This window comes from Mastigoproctus giganteus, chromosome 9 (genome assembly GCF_048544385.1).
Source record: "Mastigoproctus giganteus isolate SK-2022 chromosome 9, ASM4854438v1, whole genome shotgun sequence".
Lineage (NCBI taxonomy): Eukaryota > Metazoa > Arthropoda > Arachnida > Uropygi > Thelyphonidae > Mastigoproctus > Mastigoproctus giganteus.
Window position 1 is genome coordinate 114,423,636 of NC_143583.1, and position 21,100 is coordinate 114,444,735.

Genomic DNA, 21,100 nt, shown 5'->3' on the forward strand with positions numbered 1-21,100 from the left:
CTGCCAGGGCAGGTCATGGGGCTTTGTCAATGACATATAGGAATTTTGCTAGCATGGAAAAGAAGGTGATTATCTCTCTGTATAAGGCAATGGTCAGGCCACGCCTTGAGTACTGCATACAGGTATGGAGGCCTCTTTTTAGGAAGGATATAGATTTGCTTGAGCGTGTACAGAAAAGGGCAACAAGAGTGTTGAGGGGTATAAAGGGACGCTCTTACCAAGAGAGGCTTCAGTCCTGCAAAATGCAGTGGCTGGATACTAGGCACACCTTGTACAACCCATTCAAGGCCTTGTACACCTCAAACACCTTGTACACCTTGTACACCTGCGCGGTGATCTGTTTGAGGTGTACAAGGCCTTGAATGGGTTGAGCACGCTGAATTCTGATGGGATCCTTCCACTTGTTTAGATTACGAACCTAAGGGGCATAAATTCAAAATAAGGAAAGACACATGTAGAATAGATGTGCGGAAATTTGCCTTTAGGCCAGCGGGTGGTTAATTGCTGGAACAAACTTCCATCTGTAGTTGTGGAAGTTGATAAGTTAAATAAATTTAAGAAGGAACTGGACAGGCATTTGGAGGGAATGGTGTGATTTTTTTTTTTTTTTTTTTCTTTTCGGCTGATGCTGCATAAGCTCATACACTGCTTTCTTGCATCATCACGCGTCACCACTACTATTACTACTATTACAACCCCGAGAAATTTCATTTCTTCTGTGGTCAGCTTGACAGTGGTTCCCTTTACATTTATTGGGGGGGGGGGTAACCTGGTGTCCAGGGTTCCCAAAAGTAGGATCGACTTTGTCTTAGTAGCGCCGTCCCATTGTTGTAGCGTGGCGATCGCCCGGTTTGCTGTGTTTTCCAGCTGTGCTCTGGAGTTTTCCGCCAGCATCAGGACAAGGTCGTTCGCATACGCCTGGGAGGCTGCAGGTGGTAGATGTCAGAGTGCCCGGCACATGGATGACTGGACCAAGGGTATCCCAGAAGAACATCGTCCAAAGAATGACACCGCTACCACCGCCTTGTTTTCGTCCCACGGTGTATCAAGATGCCTGTGCCACCGTAGCCAGGTAGGCATGAGCAGCAGTGCGTAGCACACGCTTTTTGATTATAACGGGGTTCGAGCCCGTGATCACCAAATACGGAGGATGCGGAAAGGTCAGAGAATGACCTTAGTTGCTAATGCTCCTAAAACTAAATAACAAACAAGCACATATCCAGGTACCATTACTTCCCCAGGTAAACGACGCACACGTACTCGGCCGTCCACATGGTACACAGGAAACGTGATTCATCGGAATCAGATGACCTTTTTCCAATCACTCAAGGTCCAGTTTCGATATTTGCGTTCCCATTATTATTAGGTATTAGGCATGTTCGGGGTCTGACGGCACCTGGGATTTCTCCCATCTCCGCGTATGTTCTCTGTATCGGACAAGCCAGAGATTTAAAAGTGTGTGGGATATCAAAAAAAAAAAAAAAATAATAATTACTATATTAGGGTGACCCGTAAATGATTACATTATCCCGTATTCGTGTCTATAAATTGCGTGTGTTCGCTGGTCGATTTGCCTGTTTTTCTGGACGAAAAAACCTGTTACTGAGGGGGAAAAAAACCTTGCTATCTACGCCTGAGACCGACTAACTCAGCCACGGAGTGAAAAAAGCCCACTAAAGTTCCTTGCGTCATCGACGGGATTCGAACCCGGGCCTTTTCCACCCGGTGTGGGGTGGACGGTGACGATACCACTGTGTGGGATATGTAGTATGTAGTTTGTTGCGCCCATTGTTCGTCCGGCCTGTTAGCCGCCGGGCCCCTAGTGAGACCCGAGTTACCAATACCCGCCACAGTGAGGTCGGCCGTTGTCACCAATATTTACTTGGTATTTACCAGCCAGAGTACATTGGTATGTTATCAATGTAACATACCACTAAACGCCAGAGTACATTGGTATGTTACCAATGTACTCTGTCTGGTCTTGCCACTTACTTTTCTGGGATTTCAGTGGCTAGGACCAAAAAAAAAAAAAATCGAGGTTGATATTAGTGATTTTTTTTTTTTTTTTATGAAACCCCCAAACACGAAAGGTATTAAAACCTATAGTACAGTACTTGGGTTGAAGGAGAAGTATGGGGGAGGGGGGTGCCGGAAACTTTGCTCTAGAGACTAAAAATGGGTTTCACCATTTCAAACCTCCAAAAAGCAAAGTGGTGGTATTTCACCGGTTGATGAAAGTCATCTACCACATAAAACAAGTTAGTATTAATAGTATGCGACGTGGGCTGTGCGGTGAAAGTGAGTTTTAAAAACCAAATAGGTTCGGGCAAGAATTTTGATGTTCTCTTTTGATTTTGAAATGTAAGACTAAACGCTGTGCAAGACAAAAGTTTGGGGGAATGAATGCTGGGGGGGGGAAGAATTTGAAAAAAAAGAGGGCCGACAGAATAGATGGCCCCTGCAGGTAGTGAAGCATGCCCGTGCCCACCAGAGTGAGAAAATTGGGGAGGCGAGGAGAGACAAGCCTCTCCTTCCCCCCCTTCCCAGGAGTTCGGGAAGAAAGAGCCGCTCAAGAGAGTGCGGATTTAGGTCGCCAATAGGCTGTCCCGGCGGGAGAGTGGCACCATATATCGTCTCCATCAGTTTGCAGGCCCTAAAATGCTGGCCGTTGAGGCTCATCTAGGTTGGACACTAATAGGGGGTTAAATCTGGATGTCATCCTTCCAGATTGCATGTGGTCTGGGTCCTATTTTTTGGGCATTATCTTGCGTGCCCATTGTGGGTGCTGGGCGCAATATGGCCTAAGTAGCCCTTGCGCCAGAAAACACCACCACAACAACAACAATAGGCGCTGTCGCGGTGAACCGTGGTTAGTATGGGCATTTGGAGCAGACTGCAGCACACAAGCCCATTTATAGCAGGGTTCGATGTACTGTGTGTTGTGGCACACTAGTCTCGTCACGAGCATTCCGATTACAGGCTATTTGCGCCACAGTCGCCCTTCTGTTGCCCCATACCATATAAGAGAGCATTCGCTCACATCCAGCATCGATGAGCCGTGGTCGTCCAACTCCTTGCCCGCAGTTCTTGGATTTCCCCTCCTCGGACCACTTTTGGTAAGTGCTAACCACAGCTGACTGTGAGCAAAATGTGTAAAGTGTTCGATGTCTAACAGCCCCACTGGTTTCCCCCATCTTCGCATTGTGTACTCTGTGTGTGTATCACAGAACGTTTTTCACAGAACAGCCTTTTTTATAAACATAAAAAAGGCACCCGGGTGGATGGGATCTATCAAGTTATATTAAAGGAGACAGTAAAGGAAGTAAGCAAACCCTTAGCCATAATTATAAGAGCTTCTTTCGATTCAGGGCAGGTACCCATGGATTGGAGATGTGCAAATGTTACCGCAATTCACAAAGGAGGATCAGAGGGCAACACAAGTAATTATAGACCTGTTAGTTTTTCTGTTCCAGGAAAACTAATGGAAGCACTGGTTAAAGAAGCACTCTGCAGGATCCTCAAGACAAGAGTTCAGTTATAGCCCGGACACAGCATGAAGTTGTTAAGGGAAAGTCTTGCCTGACCAATTTGATTGGATACTATGATGAGGTCACAAAGGAATTGAATGCAGAGAATGACTTTGTTATCATATATTTGGATCTTAGAAAGGCTTTTGATACTGTTACACACGGAAGACTGCTGCATAAATTGGAGCAGTGTGGCATTAGAGGCAAATTGCTGCTATGGATAAAGGGATGATTGAGTGGGAGAAGACAGATAGTGGTAATCAATGGACACTGTTTATCGTGGAGTAATGTTATTAGTGGAGTCCCTCAGGGTTCAGTGTTGGGTCCATTGTTGTTTTCTGTATTTATAAATGATATTGATGATGGGATATCAAGCTTAACGTCCAAGGTTGCAGACGATACGAAGTTTGGCAAGGTTATTAAGGACACTAATGACAGTACGCTGCTGCGAAAGGTTCCAGAAAAGTTGAGCAGATGGGCTGAGAGATGGCAAATGAAGTTTACCATTGACAAATGCAAAGTACTACATATGGGAAGCAGCAACCCCAGAATAACGTATAAACTCTGTGGTACCACCATGACAGTGGTAGGGAACGAAAAGGACCTGGGTGTTATTGTGCAAGCAGATATGAAGTTTTCTGAGCAGCGCAGACGGTCTGCAAGTGTAGCTCATAGTGTCTTGTCAATGATATACAAGAATTTTTCTAGCATGTTAAGGAGATGATTATCCCTTTGTATAACGCAATGGTCAGGTTACACCTTGAGTACTGGATACAGGTCTGGAGGCCTCATTTTAAGAAGGATGTAGAGCTGTTGGAATGAGTACAGAGAAGGGCAACAAGATTAGTGAATGGAACAAAATGTTGCTCTTACGAAGAAAGGCTAAATTTTTGAAAATTACAGTATGTGGAGACTAGGCACCTTCGAGGTGATCTGATCGCAATGTATAAAGCTTTGAATGGTTTGAGCATGCTGAAGAATTATTGCCGGATTTACAATTGTACTTATGAGAGATTAATTATGGTTTAGCTTATTTTTCTCCAGATAGTCCGACGGTCAGCGAATTGAGTTCCTTTGTGTATGATCTTGTTCTCTGAACACCAAATTTCTTCTATCTCAATTTCCGTTCACCATTCTTACTTTACTTTACCAGAATTTTGGTTGGATTAAATTGTTTTTATAATATTAGATAATTTAGGTCTAATTTAATGTAGAAAAACTAAATTCTCTTATAAGAATATTTAGTTCTATTACCATTATTTCTTGGCCTTCTGGGTAGCATAATTGGTATAATCACCGTCCTCCTCATTCCAGTTCAGGTTTGTTCCTCACGAGTGAAAAAAAACCTGCGTTCGAATCCCTTCAATGACGCTAAGTATTTCCTAACTTGGCTGAGTTAGTCGATGTCAGACGAGGATTCATGTTTTTTCTCCCAGATAATCGGGTTTCTTGTCTACCAAACAGAAAATTGACCATAGAACACACGCCATTTACAGATACTGTATATTATATATATGACCAAGTTGCTGATGCTCCTAAAACCGTACAACAACGATCCCAATATTTCTTAATAACTCTTTATCTCTCACTATATCTCTCTTTTTAATGGAGGGATATTAGTTGAGCAAAAGGGATATTTTTTTCCAAACCCTGTTGGTAGCATGTACACCGGTAATATTGACAATTAGAAGGATAAGTTCTGGTTAATAGTGAGTTATGTTATTTGTAGATAAATATTAACTTTTTTTTTTGATTAAAGGTTGTAGGGAGATATAAAATGTTTGTTACAATACTATTAGTGTTTTAAAAATAATAGAGAGAGGGGAAAAGAAAAGAGAGATTAGTTTTGACCAACACTAAGTGAACTGTTTAGAATGGAGTGTCCAGCTCTTCCAAAAGGATGGAAACGCGAAGAGGTTATTCGAAAGACAGGGCTTTCGGCGGGAAAAATAGATGTTTATTATTACAGGTAAGTAGTAGTTCATCGAAGTACGCTGTTGGCGGACTTGTTTTTTTTTTGTCAGCTTACTCCTTTCCTTGAATCGACGTATTTATCTCGTAAAGGAGTTGGACTTCATTATGCGAATCTGCCCCAGTGAAATGACGGCATTGAGATTCCAGGGATGAAAACACTCATTCTTTTATTAGCATATTAATATATGGTGGAGGGTTGTCACAGAGTAAGGGGAGGGAAAGTAACTCGAACACAGTATTTAATTTTGAATATAATCACCAAAAACAAGTATGTATATACTTAACCCATCGTTTATCAAGGTTTAAAATCCAATTTGTAAAAAGACGTTGGTTGCCTGGTAACTAGCGATATGCGGCCTTTGTTAAACTTTAGAAAAGGGTTCCCCTTCCAAAATAGCGGCGAGAAGAGGGCGGTGATTGACATGCCTAACCCGTTATGGTTAGTGTTAGTAAGGTTGCCCCCCCCCCCCGCCGCCGTTTTAAAATCGGGAACTCCTATTTTAAAACAGCGGGAAGGTGGGATAAACACCCTAAGACTAGGCCAGAGGTTCCCAAGCTTTCTTGGTTCACGGTGCCCTTAGTGCCCCAATAATTTTTTCACGGCACCCGTAGGCCAAAAGAAATACCTAACACAGTGGTTTTCGACCTATATAATAATTTTATTCTTTATATAGAGATACTAAATAAAAATCATTTATAGATCACCACAAAATTAAAAAGATACGGTACAATGGATGCTGTACACCTTTTTATAATGAAATAAATATACAAATTTAAAAAAAATAATAAAAACTTTAAGTAACTTAAACCCAGATTACATGGCACCCCAAGAATGTTGTTGTGGCACCCCGGTTGAAAACCACTGGACTAGGCAGTGGTGGATTATTGCACAGACGTAGGCATCGGACCCCACATGCCCGTGGGGGGGCCCAAACCGACAAAAAAAATGCTATTGTTTCATTTTAAAGCTTTAAATCATACAAAGGTTTTATTTATACGAAAATTGAAAACGACACAGTGATCACAGTGTTAGAGCTGTGCACACATAATGTATATCGCTCACAGGCAAGTGGCAAATTGCATGAAGCATTTGTGTACAGGCAATAACACGTACACGTTGGCACAGATTAGATACTTATGTTTACTTGTAATTTTTGTTCTATTTTTCTTATAGAAATAAAAAGTTTAAATAAAAATTCATGCCTTGTATTTATCCATTTAAATGTCAATATTTAAAAATTTTAGGTGGATCCTCAAACTTTGTGCCTTGGGCCCCTCAAATACATAATCCACCACTGGACTGAGGCAGTCCGGAGAGGGATATTCTAAAGATCAGCTGCCTTGGTAACTTTATTTTCAACCTCAGCTTTATTAGAGAAAAAAAAAAAAAAAAAAAAAAAAAAAAAAAAACACGAATGCAAGCCATACAAATGGAAATTTCTAGTGTAGAAGTCAATATGTGATAGGCAGAAGTGTAAATGGCTTTCCAGAATGGGTGGATGTTTTATTTAAGTAGTTCTATGGAGTTAGACAAAATTCTGTGAATATCAGTAATGGCTGTAATAGCCATTCTGATATTCACAGAATTTCAGCACTAAAATTAGGTGGGGGGGGGGGCGTGTGACCATCCATGGTTAAAGGAAAGCTGATCATGCATTTCTCATCTCAAATCATTAGTGATCTCTTGAAATGCATGTCATATTATGTGTCATGTAATATAGTCCTCCATGTCTCAGTGGCCTAGCTAATTTTTCTCAAATTGACCTTCAGAATTTCTATCAATGTTGAATATGGTGCAGCATTCACTGTATCATCTGGCTTTTGAAAGTGCATATGAAGATCACTGTGAGAACCCCAGAAAGCAACTACTCACACCTCTCCCTGTAATGATATAGCAGTAGCAAATGATGCAAAAAAGCAAGCTTATACATCATCAGTATCTCTTATACAGCACCAAAAAGCAGGACACCTCCCATTTTACCTCTTTATTCCCTCCATTAGTTTGTCTAGCTCTTCCTTGAATTTATTTAAATTATCAACTTCCACAACAGATGGAAGTTTGTTCCACCAATCAACCACCCATTGGCTAAAGGCAAACTTCTGCACATCTATTCTGCAACCATACTTCTTCAATTTGAATTTGTACCCCCCTCATGTGGTTTGAGCAAGAGGAAGAATCCCATCAGCATTGAGTTTGCTCAATCCATTCAAAACCGTAAACACCTCAATCAGATCACTTTGCAGGTGCCTAGTCTCCAGATGCTGCAATTTTAGAACTGGTAAGAGCATCCCTTTGTTCCATTACCAATCTCGTTGCTCTTCTCTGTACTTGTTCCAGCTGCTCCTCATCCTTCCTGAATGAGGCCTCCAGACCTCTATACAGTACTCAAGATGTGGCCTGACCATTCCCTTATACAATGGAATAATCACCTCCTTATCCCAGCTAGCAAAATTCCTGTATATCATAGTTCCAGTTCGACCTAGTTCAGCCTTAAACTTCATTAAGGGTGAACTAGAATGCTTCCATTGTGTTACCACCATCTTTTGCCAAAGTCTTGCAGTTGTTAATTTTGTATTTACAGAGCTGCTTTTGTTTGTTACTTACTTTCCCTCTTGCATGTTAATGTATTTGAACAAATTCCATTAGCTCATTATAGCAGATGGTATGGAAATAGTAATGGGCAAGAGCTTGTGAAAATTGTTAATTTATTTGGTTGCCTTTAAAACAGTTGAATGAATTTGGTGGTTTTCTTTCAAGCAGACACAGCCAGTCATATACACATTGTGAGGTTTGGGTCATGTATTTTTTGAGGCTCTTTTGTAATGTTTTCCATAAACAGGGCTGGTCCAAAATTTCTTGGCACCCTAGGTGAAAATTTTCAGTTGCACCCTTCAATATTGATTAGTGATTTAAAAATCTATCCTTGCTACCAAAATTATGTAGAAGTAGTCAGTTTTTTTTGTTATATTTTCCCCTCTGTTTATAAATGTGATTCATTTTTATTTTACCCAGTATGGATTAATTTTTTATTTCATTCAATTGAAGGACTTTCCCCTCTAATGCTATGTAAGCTTATATTAGTATAAACTTATGTATTAGTAGAGACATATAATGCCTCTTTTGTCCCAGCTTTACTGAAATCTGTCAGAATTATTTTTTTGCATCCAGTTTCTTTGTGACTGCCTAATTAGTAATCTGATTAGCTACCTAAATAGTTAATCAGATTGATCATCTTCCCTTAAGAAATCCATGCGAAAATTTATTTTTATTTTTGTTACACAGAGCATTAAAACTACGATAAATAAATTAGCTTTCGGCTGGGTGGCAGCCTTCATCAGATTAAAATACTTTGAATGGCAGTTGGAATAGAGATGCACTGCCAGGATGGTGCGTGAGGCACGTGGTTAATTGTTTGTTGATGTTTGTGGCTGTGACGTATGGTGGTGACGTGGCCAGCGTTTGTCTATGGACAGAATTACTGCTTCTGTGATGGGGTTAAGTTGACAACCACTGTTCCTGTTCAACGAGGTATCCGAGCATTTTATATTTAACGATTCCAACCAGGTGCGCCTTAGGTAATGGTGGGACCTGTCCACAACCACGACATCGCGGTGTGGGTCGATGTCGTGGTGGGTTGTCCAGACATGCTCGGCAATAGCTGAGTGTTCCAGATCTGCCAAGCGGATCGCCCTTTTATGTTCTGAGAGGCGTTTCTCGAGTCGACGTCCAGTCTCTCCAAAGTAGCAGCTCGTGCAGTCACGGCAAGAGATGCGATAGACCAAACCACTCTGTAGAAGGGTAGGGACAGGTGTTTTTATGTTGGAAAGGAGAGAACGCAGTTTCTTGCCTGGGAGTTGGATGCACTTTATCCCATGCGATCTTAGGATTCTACCGATCTGCTGTGACAGGTTGGGGTAGTATGGGATGAATGCCCTCGTGGATGACTCGTCACTGTTGGCGTTGCTGTTGGTCGTCACGTTGTCGCGTGCTTGTAGATCACACCTGTTAAGGACGTCGATGGGGTAGCCACACCTCGTAAGGTCTACTTTGACTCTGGTGATCTCTTTGCGCCTTTCATCTGCAGAGCTGGAGTGTGTCCAGGCGTGAGTGAGCAAGGTTCGGGCGGTTGAGAGGAGGTGGCCCCGTGCGTGTGCTGACTGGAAGTTGGTAAATTGGCCAGCACACATAGGCTTGCGATAAACTGTCGTCTTCAAGCATGTGTCTTCGCACCGGACAAGTGTATCTAGGTATGGTATAGAGTTGTTCGACTCCAGCTCAATCGTGAATTTTATGAAGGGCGACAGTGAGTTGAGGTGGGTTAGGAGTCGCTGACCTGAGTCTCTAGGGATCACTACGAACACATCGTCTACATAGCGACACCAAAAGGCGATGTGATCAGGTGCGTGTGTAAATGCACGTCCCTCTAACTCCTCCATCGTGATGGAGGAGTTAGAGGTTCATCCCATACTACCCCAACCTGTCACAGCAGATCGGTAGAATCCTAAGATCGCATGGGATAAAGTGCATCCAACTCCCAGGCAAGAAACTGCGTTCTCTCCTTTCCAACATAAAAACACCTGTCCCCACCCTTCTACAGAGTGGTTTGGTCTATCGCATCTCTTGCCGTGACTGCACGAGCTGCTACTTTGGAGAGACTGGACGTCAACTCGAGAAACGCCTCTCAGAACATAAAAGGGCGATACGCTTGGCAGATCTGGAACACTCAGCTATTGCCGAGCATGTCTGGACAACCCACCACGACATCGACCCACACCGCGATGTCGTGGTTTTGGGACAGGTCCCACCATTACCTAAGGCGCACCTGGTTGGAATCGTTAAATATAAAATGCTCGGATACCTCGTTGAACAGGAACAGTGGTTGTCAACTTAACCCCATCACAGAAGCAGTAATTCTGTCCATAGACAAACGCTGGCCACGTCACCACCATACGTCACAGCCACAAACATCAACAAACAATTAACCACGTGCCTCACGCACCATCCTGGCAGTGCATCTCTATTCCAACTGCCATTCAAAGTATTTTAATCTGATGAAGGCTGCCACCCAGCCGAAAGCTAATTTATTTATCGTAGTTTTAATGCTCTGTGTAACAAAAATAAAAATAAATTTTCGCATTATGAATCCAGAGCACGTAGGCCTGTTTTATTAAGAAATCCATGCCACAATATCCATATTACTTTATCCTATTGTGTATTACTGTGTATATATATCCATAAGATTATCCGGTATTACTTTTTTAACCACTGATTATTTCTAGGACAGAAGTCAAGCTTACAGGACTGTAATTGCTCACTTCACTCTTTTGTAAATTGGAGAAGCATTTGCACATCTTCAGTCTTTAAGAATGTCCCCTGAATCCTAGGATGTTCACTTAATTATGGCTAAAGGTTTGCTTACCTCTTGCTGCTGCCTTTAATGTTATTGGATAGATTCTATTGTCCCCAGTTGCCATATCAATAATTTCTTCCATGTTAGAATTAAGTATATTTCTGGTATCTCCATCTTTAAAAACTTTATATATGAATTAGGATGCAGAACACATTCAATTTATCAGTAACCTGTACAGGATCATTAGTAGAATACATTCATACCCAGTGGATTTATGTGATTCTTTACTTCCCTTATAATGTTAACATAAGCAAAGAATTCACTTAATTCTTAGCCAAAGACTTCTCATAATCCATCTTAGCTTGCCTAAATTTGATTGTAGACTAGTTTGTACTAACTATAGGGTACTATGATCCTGATATATCATTCCATGCATTTTAATTCTTTGCTATTGGTGTTATCAGTTCATCTGACATCCACTTAGGTCTAAAAAGCATATTTTTGTTGGTATGAAATTCTTAGTAGTTTTTATGATTACTTACCTTAATACGTTCTATTTAGAATTTGCAGTTTGCAACATCATCAGTTGGTCTTATTGAAAAGAATTTAGAACTGTCTAAGACCATTATAGTCACTATACCAAAGCAAAATCCCTTCCCTTTATCCTTGATTGTAGTTATATCTTTAAGTAGATCCCATACGAATATATTGTGATCTCTGCCATCTAGTGATTCCTTTATCTGGAGGTTCTTGATGCACAAGGAATCACTGCTAATAATCAGAATAAGAGTATTGCTTTCTTTTGTTGCTTTTCTAATATGCTACTGTAGAAAGCAGTCATCCAATAAATCCTGATCCCTTTCAATATGTGGAAAGTTAAAAAATTACCTGTTATAAGACATTCTGATTTGCTAGTCCACTCTGTCTGTATAGCTGTTCATTATACTCAATACAGTCTTTTTGGCCTATAACACTCCTACTCTCTTTGTTTTCTCAGCACGTATGCCACACCAAACTGGCCCAACATTGCACTGGCTACCCACATCAGATGAGCACATTGCCTTAGAAGATTCTATGTGATTCTTAACCAAGATCATAATCCCTCCATCCTGTCTGTCCCCCTGTACACATTGTACTGACTATATTCAAATTTTGCATCACCTATTTCTATCCTCTATGTATAGTAGTATCTTTCATTAAGATACTTGTGCTATTTAATATAGTGAATGGTGTTATGTATTTTTTTAATCTTCTAATTCTTGTCCCATTGTTATGTAAGTGTATTGCTAAATTGGTGTTATTGTCTTGTGTATGGTATTTTATATTCTGGGTTAAACAGTATATTATATAATTTTGTAAATTTTGGTATGTATTGTAAAATTTAATTTACTGATATAAATATTTTCAGCCCCTCTGGAAAGAGGTTTCGTAGTAAGCCTCAGCTGGCTAGATACCTGGGGGATAGTGTGGACTTGAGCACATTTGACTTTCGTACAGGAAAGATAAATTCTATGCTGTTAAGAAAAAGTAAACGCCAACGAGGTACACAGTTTGATTATAGTAGAGGAATGAGAAATGATGCATCTCTTGTTCCTCCCATCAGACAAACAGCATCCATTTTCAAACAGCCAGTTACAGTAGTGAAATCTCAAGAAAGCAAAGTTCGTACTGATTTTAAACATGGGCCTCAAGAGAAACCCAAACAGGTATGGCAATATTTCTGACAACAGTACAGTGTATGTTTAATTAATAATTGCTGAAATGGAAAAATGCATGTTTCCTTTTAGTATTAAAAAATTATTCAAGAGAGCAAGTGAATATGCATTGGCCAAAAAGAAATTTATCCACATTTTATATATCTATCCCTGCTAACAGATTGTCCAATCCTCGTTTAAATTTATTTAAACTTATTTTCTCCACAGTACTAGGTAGAAATAAATTTCAACAATCTTAGTCTTTGGAGGCATTTGCACATCATTTCTACATCATCTTTTTTTGAGAGAGAGAGAGAGAGAGAGAACGAGAATGAACATTTGGTTTACCCAACCCTTTTAAAGTCTTAAACACCTGAATCAGGTCTGCATGCAGGTAACTAGGTCAAGTTTACACAACTCAAGTTGGTTTTTTTTGTGAAAACACCATTTTGTGTACCGATTCCAACAGATCAATGTCCTTCCTAAAAAGGTTTTCAAACTGATAGGGAAGAGAGTTGCTTTCCTGAACATTTTTTTTCTTTCTCATAATAATGATCAAGCAAAAACTTCAAAAGCAAATTAAAATTATTTATCTTTAAAAATATATAATTTTAGAAGTACGATGCAATCTTTATTCTTTTAATTCTTTCAATAAAGGATAAAGAAACAAGTTAATTAATGTATGTACAGGCAGTCCTTGCTTTGCACAGTTCTGATATGCATGAATTTCAGTTACCACGATTTAGTTAAATAACACCAGTCCCCCCAACAACATGGTTAAAATTTCAATTACCACGGTATATTAACTGTGAGTAATTGCATCAAGTACAAACTTCGTTGCTAGCTATTCAGTCCACAAATCACTAAATAACAGATGCGCATCATGATTAGTTGCCAATCACGTCACTTCTTTCAAAATCTGATGGTGATTGGTCACTATGCATCTGTTATTCAGTTCACGCACAGATCAAAGCATATAGTTGTGTTGCCTCCTTGTCTCCCCGTGATAAACCCACCGACATTTTACAAAAATGAATAATCGAAAGAGGGAATTGGCCAACAAAGATGAAAGTGCAGCAAAGAAACAAAAAGTGATAACGCTGGAAGCAAAATTGGATGCGATTAGAAGAGTTGAAAATGGCAACAGCAAAGCGAAGATAGGACGAGACCTAGGCCTCCATGAAGCTACCGTACTAACCATATTGAAAAATTCCAATGAATATAAAAAACAAGGTAAAGTCTCTTCAACATCTTTTAGTTTAAATTGCACAAGGAACAAAAAGCCGCTTATGGTTGAAATGGAGTGTTTACTTCTACTTTGGATTGAAGACTAATAAAAAAAAATCCCAATCAGTTTGGCTAGCATTCAGGCCAAAGCATTGGAGTTAGTTGCCGCATTGAAAGAAAACGGTAATTACACAGAGACTAAAGAACCTTTTACTGCCAGTAAAGGCTGGTTTCATCGTTTCAGAAGTAGGCATGAACTGATTAATTTTAAGCTATTTGGTGAGGCTGCTAGCACAGATAAGGATGCTGCTATGAAATTTGCACCCAGATTCCAAGGATTAGTTAAAGCAAGTGGTTATGATGATGATGGTCAAATATTTAATGTTGATGAGACAGGTCTTTTTTGGAAGGCAACCCCATCAAGATGAGTACATTGCCATCAAGAATTTATGCAACGAAAGACATAGGAAAGACGTATTTATGCAACAAAAGACGAAAGAAGTGGCCATAAAGGAGTTAAAGATAGAGTAACTCTTTTATTAGGAGGCAACAGAGAGGGTGACTTTAAATTAAAACCTATGCTTATCTATCGGTCTGAGAATCCCAGTCATTTTGTGTGCATATAAAAGGTCGTGGGTTATAATAACATTGTTTCAAGATTGGTTTCAATTGTATTTTTGTCTAGTGATAGAGAGATACTGTAGGCAAAATAATTTACCTTTTAAAGCACTACTACTGTTGCATAATGTCACCCTGATTCTCTTGGGAACTCGAATGAAAATGTGAAAATTTGCTTTTTACCACCAAATACAACTTCATTAATCCAACCAATGGACCAAGGAATTATTTCAATTTTTAAAGCTTATTATCTTAGTTGGACTTTCGGACAGGCTATTGATGCTACAACTGGAGATCATGCAATTTCTTTAGCTGAGTTTTTGAAGAAATATGACATAAAGCATTCAATTGAAAATGTTCCAAGAGCGTCAAAGACGAAGCTCTTTGACGCTCTTGGAACAGAGAAGTTTTTCCTGATTTATTTTCTGATTTATTAGCTTAAATTGTCATATTAACTTATTTCTAGAGTAGCTTTATATTCCTAGTTACGATACTTAGTTTAAAGTTTAACTTAGACAGATTTTGTAGGTATTACTTAGTATCAGTAACGGTATCAAATCCACGTGTTACAAATTGAACGAGAGGTCTTTTTTTTTAACCAAATTTAGTCGATTTATTAACCAATTGTTATATTAAATTATCTTCTATAAGTAGATTATAGACCTAGTCAGGATCCTTAGTTTATTCTAAATTGAGATAGCGAGATTTGGAAGCTAATCAATACTTACGAGTCCGTAGAAGTACCGTTCGTGAATTCCCGCCATTTTTACACGATAGCATAAGCTTAGTGTACTATAGTGCATAATATAATATAGTCAATTAATCAGTAAATCTATTAATCTTGATAAACTTTATTGTCAATTAAATTGTACTTTTAACTCTATATATATATATATATATATACACAGTGAAACTTCTCCTAACGGACACCTCTCGTTAACGGACATCTCTCTACAACGGACATTTTCAAATTCCCCAACTCACCTCCATTGGTTTTAACGTGTTTGCAGCTTCTGTCTAGCGGACATTCTCTGTAACGGACGCGGACAGGCAATCTGCACTGTTTCGTTTAGATTAGCACTTAATTTGATCTCCCCATAACGGACAGCGGGCGATCTCACGGCCATTTTTCTAGGAACGTTTCTTCCACATATTGCCTCAATCGTGTGTTTATTTTCTATTTCCAATTCTCTGAATTTTATCAAGGTTTACGTCGCGGCTCTAAACCCTTTTTCAAGAATTTTAAGGCACGTGTAAAACTTCTGATGAATTCGGTGTGTGCAGGGGGGGGAGGAATATGGTCTGCCTTTCGTCTTTTCAGTTTCGTTCAGTGTCGTGTGAAGTGCACAATGTCTTCTCGTAAACATTTAACTTTAAAAGATAAAGTCGAACTCATTAATGCGTATGATCGGCAAAAAAATAGCGTTCGCAATCTCGCTGCAAAATTCAAAATCGGGAAGACGCAGGTAAGCGACATCCTAAAGAAAAAAAATGAACTGCTCAAACAATTTTGACAACACGTAAATGATCAGGTTCAAAAATCATTCCTGAAAACTGTTGGACTTCAAATTGACAATGTTACGTATGAGTGGTTTTCTCGCGCACGTGCTAAAAAAATTCCCATTAATGGGCCTATTATTAGGGGAAAGGCTTTGGAGGTTGCGAAATCTATGGGAGTAAACGAGCTCAAAGCTTCTGTGGGATGGCTAGACAAGTTCAAAACTCGGCATAAAATTTCTTGGAAAACTGTAAGTGGTGAAGGTGGATCTGTTGATACTGGGGTTGTAACAGAGTGGACCGTCAAATCGGAAGATTTATGTCGTGATTTTGAAGCTAAGGGTATTTACAACTGTGACGAAACAGGGTTGTTTTTTAAAGCTCTTCCTGAAAAAACAATAAGTCTAAAAAACGAAAAGTGCCAGGGCGGAAAAATTTCTAAGGAACGCTTGACTGTGCTATTGTGTACAAATATGCTGGGAGACTTTGAACAACCTCTTGTTATAGGAAAACAACAAAATTCTCGTTGTTTCAGGGGCATAAAGTTGAATGTTGACTGGAAGTCTAATAAAAAAGCATGGATGACACGAGATATCATGAGCGAATGGATAAGTCACTTTAACCAAAACATGATTCGTCAAAACAGAAAAATTATTCTTTTCATGGATAATGCTGCATCTCACCCGCACATTGAATTGTCCAACATTCAAATCGTTTTTCTGCCACCAAACACATCTGCAGAGTGTCAGCCCTTGGATCAAGGGATAATAAAAAATTTTAAACTTCACTACAGAAAACGTGTTTTAAGACATCTCATTGCAAACATGAACGATGTAACATGTGTGAGTGACCTTGCAAAGAAGCTCAGCATCCTAGATGCGATTCAATGGATTTCCTCTTCAGTAAACGCAATTAGAAAACAAACTGTCGTGAACTGTTTTGTAAAGCCTGGCTTCTCAAACGCAAAAATAAGTTGTGAACAGCAATGTGGAGCACCAAGAACTTCAACATCTATTGATAATGTACGATACTTCAGCTACAAGTGACCCTGGCTACAAAGATATAGACTCGAACCTCGCTACAGAAGATGGTGCTCTAGATATCAACGACATTATCATCGATATTTTTCAAGAAGTTTCTCATGAGGATGAAGAAATGGAAGGAGGTCATTCTGTCGAAGAACCTATTAACGACGAACCATCGATGAAAATAGAAGCGCTCATACAAATCAATCGTTTAAAAATGTTTTTCGCCGCTGAAGAAGATACTGAAGGACTTTCGATGGTTTCTTCACTCCAAACAAATGTTGAAAACAAAATTATCAGCCGGAAGAAGGTGCAGAAGAAAATAAGTGATTATTTTTCTTAAGATAGTAAATAAGATAAATAAGAAAATAAGTGTATTTTCCTTAAGATAAAGTTTGTTATTTGGTTTTTAGGAGCATTAGCAACTAAGGCCATATTGCTCTGCGATGGTCATTCCCTGACCTTTCCACATCCTCCGTATTTAGTGGTGACGGGCTCGAACCCCGGTCTAATCAAGAAGCATGTGTTACGCACTGCTGCCCCTTCCCACCTGGCTACGGAGGCGCCCTTAAGATAAAGTCATAATATGCATAGCACAATTGTATGTATATTATTTACAAAAACATTGTTCAAAATCTGTATCTATTTTAATTTAATTTTACATTAAACGTTTAACGATTTTTCTTTTCTTTTTTTTTTTTTTTTCTCCCTCAGACTTCTTGTTAGCGGACACATTTTCGTTCCCCATGGCTGTCCGTTAAAGGGAAGTTTCACTGTATATATATATATATATATATATATATATATAACGACTTAATCGTAACAAATAATTAATACATAACTATAGTGGTACACGTGATACGGAAGTTATATAAAGGGAACTCGTAGAAAACACTAGATACCGAAAAAATAAATATAGCGTTATAACTGTTTTGGGATATAACTTAAGGATTTAATTTTGTTTGAAATTTTATTGAACTAAATCGGAATCATGACTCAGACCAGAGCAGCAAAGCAAAAGGCTAAAGCTAATGGGAGTGCTGTGGTTCAGGGGAGAACTGAGGGGGGGCAGTTGCCCTCTGAATCACAGTCTTTTAAAATGCACTGTTTGCTTGATGTTTGCAGAGCAGTCGGGTACGGGACATGATACTGCCAAGGGGGATGTCTTTGTATGTGCACAATGTAAGGATGCAAGGAAATCAGACGACAACTCAGCGTTGTTATGGGCCTTTATGAGAGCTTGAAGGACAGGGTGGATGCCCTCGAAGGAAATAAATTGAGGGACCCATCCAGCTCTCAGCCACCCACATCAACGCCAGAGCTTGCACTTAGTCATCAGGCAACACAGAGGCAGCCCCCTAGGCAGAATGCGCTGGTCCCACAGGAACTAGTAGTTGTTGGTGACTCTATTGTCAGGGAAGCGGGAAACATGCTTTGTAAAAAGGATAGGTGGAATAGGACCAGGGTATGTCTGCCAGGGGCAAAGGTTGATGACGTTGTAGAGCAGATATCATCTTTTAAGGGCACAAAAGGTGATATAGTTGTACACGTTGGCACTAATGATATTAAGAGTAGGAGACCAGCGGAATTACTTAGCAAGTACAGGTCACTGTTGAAAAAAAGCCGTGAATTAGGGTTGAATTTGAAAGTGTCTGCAATTCTGCCCAGACACGATATTCGGCCCTGGAGGGATTGTGCAAGGCTCAAGGGGTAGAATTTTTTTCAGCCTGGACTGTACTTGTTAACAGGAGAGATTGCTTCTACAGGGATGGGATACACTTAAATAGAAAGGGTGCAAGAATTTTTGCTGATGCTGTCGAGGCAGAGTTAGGTGGGTCGGAAAACTGCTAGTTGGGGGGGGATACAAGGACTAATAGATTAACAGTAGCCACTGGCAGAGGTGGAAGTGATTCTTGCACTGCTTCTATTGAAATGAGCAGAAGCCTGAAAAACAAGATGCAGGATATTTCAGAGACTGCTGGGATTCATTGTGGTACAAGTAAACACATGGGTTGTGTTAGGGTAGCCAAGAATAGAAACAGGTGCATGTATACCTGCGTGTACACCAATGCTAGGAGTTTGGTAAATAAATTTGATGAATTTGAGGTATTGCTCAAAACATCAAAGGCAGATATTGTTGGGATATCAGAGACGTGGTGTCACACAGATATAGGGAATGCGGAACTGGAATTTGGGGAATACAATGTGTATAGAAAGGATAGACAGGACAGGAGGGGTTATGCTATTAGTTAAGAAACACATAAAGTCCAAGGAAGTGAAGCCAGTTGACATCGATGGACAGGGCAGTGTCGAGTCAGTTTGGTGTGACATAAGCATAGGGAAATCAAAATTGATTGAGAGTAGGAGTGTGCTATAGGCCTAATGACTCTGATGAGTATAATAATATATTGTACAGGGAAATAGAGTGGCCCAGTAAATCAGAGAGTCTTATAATGGGGGATTTTAATTTCCCAGATATTGACTGGAATTTGTGGGTTGGTCACTCGCACACTAGCAAGGCTTTTGTGGATTTATTGGATGATTGTTTTCTACATCAGCATGTTCGTGAGGCAACAAGAGGGAGCAATACTCTTGATCTGATTATCAGCAGTGATTCTTCATGCATTAAGAATCTGCAGATAAATGAACCACTAGGTGGCAGTGATCACAGTGTGCTGAAGTGGGATTTACTCAAAGGGGTAACTACCATTAGGGGTAAAGGGAAGGGTTATTGCTTTCGTAAAGGCGACTACGATGGACTGAGACAGTATTTAAATTCTATACAGTGAGACCAACTGATGATGTTACCAACAGCAAACTCAAAATAGGAAGCATTCAAGGAACTAATCTTGGAGGCTACCAGGCTTTACATACCAACTAAGAAATATTGTTCAAGGTTTAGGCCTAAATGGTTGTCAGATGAACTAATGAGACATGTGGCAGAGAAGAAAAATGCATGGGATACATAAAAATTAATGGGTGACATGGAAGCCTATGATAGATATAAGTTGGTCTGTAACCAAGTCACAAAGGAGATTAGGCAGGCAAAGGCAGACTACGAAAAATCCTTGGCAAAGGATGCAAAGAAAAACAGAAAAGAGTTCTTTACCTATTTAAACTCAAGAAGGAAAGGGATGAATCAGATTGGTCCACTGGATATTGATGGTTCAACAGTTGAGGATCCTGCTCAGTTGGCTGACAATCTAAACGAGTATTTTGCATCTACATTCACGCATGAGGAGTTATTCAGGAAGGAGAATGATGTAGGTAAAGTAAACATTGGCAGTGAGCTGGATGATTTTGTAATAACTGAGAGGAAAGTGGAGGAGAGATTGTTGAGGATAAACATAAAAAAGGCACCTGGGGTGGATGGGATCTATCCAGTTATATTAAAGGAGGCAGCAAAGGAAGTAAGCAAACCCCTAGCCATAATTATGAGAGCTTCTTTGGACTCAGGGGAGGTACCCATAGACTCGAGATGTGCAAATGTAAACCCAATTCACAAAGGAGGCTGACACAAGTAATTATAGACCTGTTAGTTTAACTTCTGTTCCAGGTAAATTAATGGAGGCACTGGTTAAAGAAGCACTGCAGGATCATCTAGACAAGAATTCGGTTATAGCTCAGACGCAGCATGGTTTTGTTAAGGGCAGGTCTTGCCTGACCAATTTGATTGGATACTATGATGTAGTCACAAAAGAACTGGATGCAGGGAATAACTTTGATATTATATATTTGGATCTTAGAAAGGCTTTTGATACTGTTGCACATGGAAGACTGCTGCACAAATTGGAGCAGTGTGGCATTGAAGGCAAATTGCCGCTATGGATAAGGGGATGGTTGAGTGGCAGAAGACAGAGAGTGGTAATCAATGGACACTGCTCAACGTGGACTGATGTTATTAGTGGAGTTCCTCAGGGTTCAGTGTTGGGTCCGTTGTTGTTTTCGGTGTTTATGAATGATATTGATGATGGGATATCAAGTTTAATGTCCAAGTTTGCAGATGATACAAAGGTTGGAAGGGTTGTTAAGGACACTACTGACGCTATGCTGCTGCAACAAGATCTGGAAAGGTTGAACAGATGGGCTGAGAGGTGGCAAATGAAGTTTAACATTGACAAATGTAAAGTACTACATATGGGAAACAGTAACCCCAGAGCAACGTATCAACTCTGCGGTACTACACT

At 39.9% G+C, this 21,100-nt stretch overlaps 1 protein-coding gene across 3 annotated transcripts in view; it reads left to right on the forward strand.

Moving 5' to 3' along the window:
* Positions 1 to 5,195: 5,195 nt before the first annotated feature.
* The window catches only part of MBD-like (methyl-CpG-binding domain protein 2), a 131,047-nt gene continuing 115,142 nt past the window's right edge, over positions 5,196 to 21,100 (forward strand). For all 3 annotated transcript variants that reach the window (XR_016547382.1, XR_016547383.1, XM_090381188.1), the window contains exons 1-2: positions 5,196 to 5,496; positions 12,261 to 12,558. Coding sequence is in view for 1 of the 3 variants with exons in the window: in XM_090381188.1 (XP_090237314.1) it covers positions 5,402 to 5,496; positions 12,261 to 12,558 (393 nt within the window). In the remaining 2 variants the exon portion in view is untranslated. The remainder of the gene's footprint in view (positions 5,497 to 12,260; positions 12,559 to 21,100) is intronic.